The sequence below is a fragment of the Citrus clementina genome, unplaced genomic scaffold (assembly GCF_000493195.1).
Source record: "Citrus clementina cultivar Clemenules unplaced genomic scaffold, Citrus_clementina_v1.0 scaffold_5, whole genome shotgun sequence".
In the NCBI taxonomy this organism is placed as follows: domain Eukaryota; kingdom Viridiplantae; phylum Streptophyta; class Magnoliopsida; order Sapindales; family Rutaceae; genus Citrus; species Citrus x clementina.
This window is the reverse complement of record NW_006262201.1, coordinates 3,399,824-3,407,664: the sequence shown is the minus strand read 5'-3', so window position 1 is coordinate 3,407,664 and position 7,841 is coordinate 3,399,824. Positions and strand designations below refer to the sequence as shown.

The window sequence follows — 7,841 nt, the reverse complement described above, 5'->3', positions numbered from 1 at the left end:
TTCAAGGTTGGATTCATGGGAGATCACGGTAATTTCGAAATTTCCTAAACTATGTGTTTAATTTGGAAATGCACGATTAAGGGCATAAAATTTGTTTTTGTTTCATCAATTGGTATCAGAGCCTATGATTATGCATTTCCTTGTAAACCATAGTTGATTTTTTGGTGAAACCTCACTCATGGAATTTTTCTTTTAATTTCGGATTTTTTGAATTTTTCGAATTTGGGCATATTTGATCAAATTGTTGTTAAATAATACATGAGTGATGATTTTGGAGCAAAGATATAGTTTTTCCGTGATTTTTGGTGGCCAAAATCGGGATGGTATGAATGAGGTTACTGTAAATTCATTATAGCAACACTGTTGAGACATCCCGAGGTTGAAGATGACATGGTAGGATAATTTTGTTTGGATCTCTAAACTTTGCGAAATGTCACTATGGCCCAAAATATTTGTAAACTTTTCGAAATGGTCCTTGACCAAGGGTCAACTTTGTAAAAGATCAGTTGGTCCCTTAAATTTTAGTAAATTATATTATGGCCCAATATTTTATTTTATTTTATTTACACTTTGGGCCAAAAGTTTTAATATTTAAAACAGTAAGCATAATTCTGAAAATTCTACAGTTTAGTCCAAAATTCTTTAAATTTTGGCGATTTTTCAGAATTTTAAATTTAAGAATAATCCAAACAAAATTATCTCACCATGTCATCTTCAACCTCGGGATGTCTCAACAGTGTTCGTCCTCATGTCCACAACAGGCTACCCACAACGGACGCATACGAGACTATTTGCATCATAGCTTTGTCTACATCATTATCGGGACACATAGACTTGGAAATTTTGTCACCTTTCAAAGTTGGAGCTTTCCCAGGAGCACAAGACTGCAAAATGAACCTTTTCAAAATGCAATCAATGTAAGTCTTTTAAGACAAACCTAGAATTCCTCTAGATCTGTCACGAAGAATCTCTATCCCTAATACATAATGGGCTTCACCAAGATCCTTCATATCAAAACTGTAAGACAACATTTGTTTTGTCTCAAGTAAAACGTTAGTGTCATTAGCAGCGAGCAAGATATCATCCACATAAAGCACCAAAATGATATACTTGCTCCCACTGACTCTCAAGTATATACACTGATCAACAACATTCTCCTGGAACCCATAAGAGGTGACAATATCGTGAAATTTCAAATACCACTGTCTGGATGCCTGTTTAAGTCCATAAATGGACCTTTTAAGCTTACACACCATGTTTTCTCTACCAGTCTCAACAAAACCATCAGGTTGCACCATGTACACATCTTCAGACAAGCTCCCATTGAGAAAAACTGTCTTCACATCCATCTGAAGCAATATAAATTGAAATGAGCTACCAATGCCATGATAATACGAAAAGAGTCTTTGGTAGAAACAGGAGAGTATGTTTCAGTGTAATCAATGCCTTCTCTTTGACTGAAACCCTTAGCCACAAGTCTGGCCTTGTACCTCTCTACCTGACCTCTGGCATCTCTCTTGGTTTTGAAAACCCATTTGCAACCAATTGGTCTGCATCCATCTAGTAACTCAACTAAATCTTAAACCCCATTATGATACATAGATGCCATCTCATCATGCATCGCATGTAGCCAAGATGAGGATTCTGAACAACTGATGGCCTCTTGAAAGGTAATATGATCAAATGAAGAGTCAGCATCAAAATCATGCTCCTGCAAGTAAACAACATAATCATCGAAAATTGCAGGTCTCCTGATCCTCTCTGATCTCCTCAATTGCACATCAGTACCATCATCCTCTACAGTCATAGGCTCCATATCATGATGAAGTTCAGGATCAACAGAAGAATCATCAATATGTGGTAATCCCATCGCAGAAGTCGGAAAAGATGGAATAGGCAAAACCACACGTTCTTCTCTTAATGTGAGACTGCGAGGCTCAAAACCCACACCATTGTGATCATTCTCAAAATAAATGGCACGATCAGACTCAGCTCTTGATATTCTCTCATTTCTCCAAGTAGCCTCCCTCAAGAATTTAACTGGGACAAATTTTGAGGACTGGCGTGAGTCCATTTTATTTTATCTGTCTACATCGAATAGAGACTTGGCATTAAGAGTTGATGAACCAGCCAAGCTCACGGATACGAGCACTGCTGCTGAAAAAGCAGAGTGGGCAGCTTGGGATGAATCCAATAGACACTGTCTGGATACAATGAAATACACCATTGATAGAACAACGAGAGATAGCATCCCTGCATGTGACAAGGCCAAATATTACTTGGCAGCTGTTGAAAGAACTTTTAAGAAGGTAGATAAGGCAGAAAAGGGTAACTATCTGAGGCTGCTTGCTAATACTCAGTATGATGGTGTTTCTGGGGTCAGAGAGCACATCCTTAAGATGACCAGTTACTATAAGAAGCTAAAGGACATGGATGTCAATCTGCATGATGACTACCTGGTCTTCCAAATTCTTGAACCTCTTCCACCACAATTTGGCAATTTGAGAAGCCAATACAATCCTCAGAGAGATACTTGGAATATCACTGAGTTGACTGCTTATGTGGTTCAAGAAGAGGAATCATTGAAGAAGGGGAAATCTCACACTGTCATGCTGACAACTGCTCAAGAGAGTGGGAGTGTGAAGAAAGGCTCTTCAAAGAACAGTAATAAGTTTTTCAAGAAAAAAAAGTTTGGAAAGAAATTTTCACGTGGTCAATCTTCTACCACTTCTGGTTCCCCTTCTGAGAGCTTTAAGGGAAAGTGCCACTTTTGTAAGAAACCTGGGCACAAAAGAGCTGATTGCAGAGGATTCAAAGCATGGTTGGAAAAGAAAGGTATTCATGTAGCCTTTGTAGGCTTTGAATCTAATCTAATTGATGTTCCTTCTGATACTTGGTGGTTGGATACTGGTGCAACCATTAATATAACGAATTCCTTACAGGAATTCAGAAGCAGGAGGGAGCCCAATGAAGGGGAGTTGATAGTTCACATGGGCAATGGAGTAACAGCCAAAGTTGAAAGCATAGGAGCTGTCAGCTTACATATAGCCACAGGGCCATGTTTTGGATTTATTAGATACAGTTTATATTCTTTCTATTAGAAGAAACTTGATATCTGTATCTATTTTGGATAGATGTGGCTATACTTTTCATTTTGGTGACAGAAAAGTTTACTTATTCCGCAATTCAGAGTTAGTTGGTTCTGGCACTCTATATGATGGCTTATATATGATTGATGTATGTTCTCGTGCTGTTGAATCTTCATCCAATGCTCATGTTATGCATGTTGTTAGCTCTAATCGTGCCAGGATTGATGAAAATTCCTCTATGTTGTGGCATAAACGGTTAGGTCACATTTCTATACAGAGGATGGAGATGTTATATGGAGCATCCTGTCGGTGCACATATGATTTGATATTTATGGCACATTTTGGACTTATTTATGTTTTGGGTGATTGCTTGTATTTGACCTTTTGCTATAGTCACATATTGATTAATTCGGTTGTTTTCAAAATATTATTTTATTTTAAACTTATCATTAGAGTGATTTCTGTCGTCCAAGTGGGAGATTGTTAGATTATTTCTCACATTATGTGGACTGGCATAAATCATTCTAATTATTTTCTATATTTTACCAAATTAATACGTGACTAATGTCAAATATTATTGAGCAATTTTGACAGACTCATTTATTAAGTGATCAAATATTATGTTAATGAGTATATTTTGACATACCCTATACAGTAGTATATTATGGACAAGTATATCCTGAATTGTGTTATTTTAGCCCATAATGGGATGGGCAATTTTGTACTAACACATGAGGGGTCCATGCGCTCAACCGCTGTATTTAAGTAACTTCAGCCCATTGGGAGTTAACTGTTGGAAAAATCAGTGGCATGTGTGCAGTGCACCTCTCTCTCCCTCTTCTCTCCCGTGTGTGTGTTTGTGTGTACAGTAACTTAGAGAAGCAAAGTCGATCTGTGAGCTGAAGTAAGGGAAACTGAATTCAGAAGCTAGATCAAGCAAGTAGCAACTCAGAGGAGTCAACAGTCCCGTATGCATCCGTTGTGGGTAGCCTGATGTATGCTCAAGTCTGTACTCGCCCTGGTATTGTTTTTCCAGTGGGAGTACTTGGTAGATACCTGAGCAATCTTGGATTTAAACACTGGAAGGCTGCAAAGAAAGTACTCGGATATTTGCAAGCCACTAAAGATTTTGTATTGACATATCAGCAATCTGACTATTTGAATATAGTTGGATATTCTGATGTTGATTTTGCAGGGTGCTTGGAAGACAAGAAATCCACATCATGTTACATCTTTATGATGGCAGAAGGAGCTATATCATGGAAAAGTGTCAAGCAGACACTCATAGCTTCTTCAACAATGGAAGCAGAATATGTAGCATGTTTTGAGGCTACACGTCATGCTTTATGGATGCAGAATTTTATCATAGGGCTAGATTGTATATTGGCCGTACCGAGACCATTAAAAATATACTGTGATAATTCTGCGGCTGTTTCTTTTTCTCACAACACAGGAGTTCCTCACGTTCTAAGCATATTGATATTAAATACTTGTTTGTGAGAGAGAAAATTGCTCTATCTTGTGTATCAGTAGAGTATATCCCTACAGAACTCATGTTAGCCGATCCACTGACTAAAGCTTTAGCTCCAAAAGTATTTAAGGAGCATGTGACGCATATGGGATTATTTGAATCCACATATATATGCTGAGTCAGTGGGAATTTTGAAACAATAACAAAAGGATGTCCATGCCCTTATTCGTGCATGGGCATCCTTCCACTTATACATGAGGGATCCAAACGAAATTATCCCACCATGTCATCTTCAACCTCGGGATGTCTCAACAGTGTTGCTACAGTGAATTTACAGTAACCTCATTCATACCATTCCGATTTTGGCCACCAAAAATCACGGAAAAATTATATCTTTGCTCCAAAATCATCACTCATGCATTATTTAACAACGATTTGATCAAATATGCTCAAATTCAAAAAATCTGAAAAATCCGAAATTAAAGGAAAAATTCCATGAGTGAGATTTCACCAAAAAATCAACTATGGTTTACAAGGAAATGCATAACCATGGGCTCTGATACCAATTGATGAAACAAAAACAAATTTTATGCCCTTAATCGTGCATTTCCAAATTAAACACATAGTTTAGGGAATTTCGAAATTACCGTGATCTCCCATGAATCCGACCTTGAAAGCTTGTTATGGAGCCTCAAGAGAGTTGCTACTTGCTTGATCTAGCTTCTGAATTCAGTTTCCCTTGCTTCAACTCACGAATTGGCTTTGCTTCTCTAAGTTACTGTACACACAAACACACACACGGGAGAGGAGGGAGAGAGAGGTGCACTGCACACATGCCACTGATTTTTCCAACAGTTAACTCCCAATGGGCTGAAGTTACTCAAATACAGCGGTTGAGCACAGGGACCCCTCATGTGTTAGTACAAAATTGCTCATCCCATTATGGGCTAAAATAACACAATTAAGGATATACTTGTCCATAATATACTACTGTATAGGGTATGTCAAAATAGACTCATTAACATAATATTTGATCACTTATTAAATGAGTCTGTCAAAATTGCTCAATAATATTTGACATTAGTCACGTATTAATTCGGTAAAATATAGAAAATAATTAGAATGATTTATGCCAGTCCACATAATGTGAGAAATAAATCTAACAAAAACCAGCAATCAAAGAGAAACATAATTAAAGTGGTTCAGCCTGGAGATGGCCTACATCCACTGAAGAACAGAGCAACAATCTTTATTCAATCACCAGGAACAAGATACGAGTTTACAGATGAAGTTACAAGCATCACACACACTAATCTCTTTTCTCTTAAGGCTATATATACACGCTTAAGAGACCCCACCACCAGTCAGCTGTCCTCTGTAACTAAAACCCAGAATTTTCCCGCCCTTGTAACAGAATATAACAGCCCCTGAGACACGTGTTTGTTTCACGTTTGATGAAGGCTCCAAAATGGCAACTCAGCAAGTCGTGTTGATAAGTGAAAGCATGTGACGATCACGTGCTTTACTTTTCTATAAATGGATGACCAGTTAACACTGTCAAATGGTTTCGAATCACTACAACCTACATGTCATATGCTATTACAACCACGAGCTGACATGCCTTATAACTCTCTGGAAATCAGTTACACAACTTACACTTCAACATTTGTATTTGATTTTTATCGAATATATGTAGAAACCTAAAGGCTCGTTATACCTATTACGTTGTATTTGAGGCACGTCAGCCTGGCATATATGAACACCCAATTCCCTACTTCAATTACGCTAGAAGCTAGGAAGACTAACGTGGAAACATGTGATAAGAGTGTACAAACCGATGAAGTTAAGAATGATTGTTGGAATTTTTGAATTATTCTTTCCATTGTGTTGTGTATTTTAGGAATGGCAATTTCGTTATGCAATTTGTTTAAGTGAATAATTGTACTTGATATTTTTTGGGTTTTTGTTAATTTGGCATTTCTAAGCCATTCACGTTGCTTGAACTACTCCTGTTGTCATAAAGGTTTCATTTACGTCATAAAATACTATTTTCACAAAAATTTCACCTTCATTTTTGCTTTGGAACAATTCTTCAGTTTACGAACCTGCATGCATCATTCTTAGGTTACAAAATAAAAGAAAGATTTGTCAAAATCTGTCCTAAAATATTGACATACTCAACCTGTGAATATATAGACAAAAAACGTTCAAAATGTTTCCACAATCAATTAAGAATAAGGTAAGATGACATGACTCCATCGATCATTGAGCATTAGAATAATATCATCCAACCAACTAATACACAAACCACAACTAAAATTATATAACAAAAGACTAAGTCAATGATTAATTCGTTATGTCCGCTTCAAACTTCTTTGTCATTGTCATTTTGTTGAAGTAGTAAATGTTGAAAACTCCCTTGTTGAGATCCTCCACATGGTATCCAAGACGAAGAATAAGGCAACAAGGATGAACGCGATGAGAGTGATAGAGATTGCTAGTTAGCACAAAATAAGAACCATATTAAATCCCAAAAAATGAAAAATTAATTAGACATAAAATATATAAATTGGATTATAACTTACAGTGTAAGAATCAAAAGGAAACGATGGATAAATATCACATTCTTGTATTGGCATGCGAACACAGGTGCCTAAATAAAGAATGTACTGGCAACTTTTTAGTGACCATTAAAAATACAACAATGGCATATTTAGTGACCATTAAAAATAAAAAGAATTAAATAGTATTACATCAAAGAACACAAAACTTACTGAATCCTTGTTGCTCTCCTGTATTGAGACTATAGTATCGACCTCACAAGATAACGGTGTTTCTACGTTTAAGTTCTGCAAATCCATTAAAAGAGAAATTAAAATTAAAATTAAATTGACTGTAGAATAATTAACTAAGTATTTTAATCTTACCTTAATTTTCTTTTTATATTTCTTCTCAACCTTCGATTGTTTTCTTTGACAAGGTGGACTTAATTATCACTTTCTTTATTGTTTCCACCTAAATTGTTGTCATCTAATTCTTCCAAATCCTCAACTTCACAATTTTTTTCTAAATCCGTCATTTCTGTATCATGAAAAAAAAAATTGTATTAACCTATTTAATTCAGAAAAAATCTACATTTCAAATAACTTATTTTTAGTAATTTCAGCGTATAAATACAACAAAAAATCCAAACACCAACAATAAAAAGTACCAAAAAATTGAACACCAATAGTGAACAGCGTGATTACTGATCGTCGGTGAGACAACTGGTCAGTGATGGG

At 36.3% G+C, this 7,841-nt stretch overlaps 1 protein-coding gene and 1 long non-coding RNA gene across 2 annotated transcripts; one reads left to right on the top strand and one right to left on the bottom strand.

Annotated features, from left to right (window-relative positions):
- Positions 1-2,213: 2,213 nt before the first annotated feature.
- LOC112097779 lies at positions 2,214-2,776 on the top strand. Its single transcript, XM_024183356.1, has 2 exons — positions 2,214-2,664; positions 2,757-2,776. The coding sequence occupies exons 1-2, from the start codon at positions 2,214-2,216 to the stop codon at positions 2,774-2,776; spliced, it is 471 nt and encodes a 156-aa protein (XP_024039124.1).
- A 4,008-nt stretch (positions 2,777-6,784) lies between these two features.
- On the bottom strand, positions 6,785-7,635 carry LOC112098471. The gene is made up of 4 exons (XR_002905567.1): positions 7,488-7,635; positions 7,335-7,409; positions 7,146-7,213; positions 6,785-7,057 (listed from the first exon to the last, which is right to left on the bottom strand). It is a non-coding gene; the product is annotated as an uncharacterized LOC112098471 (long non-coding RNA).
- Between the last annotated feature and the right edge of the window lie 206 nt (positions 7,636-7,841).

Coding starts and splice junctions, on each gene's coding strand:
- LOC112097779 (XM_024183356.1), top strand. CDS start 2,214: ATGAAATACACCATTGATAGAACAACGAGAGATAGCATCCCTGCATGT. Junction 2,665..2,756: donor GAAAGGCTCTTCAAAGAACA/GTAATAAGTTTT, acceptor GAGAGCTTTAAG/GGAAAGTGCCACTTTTGTAA.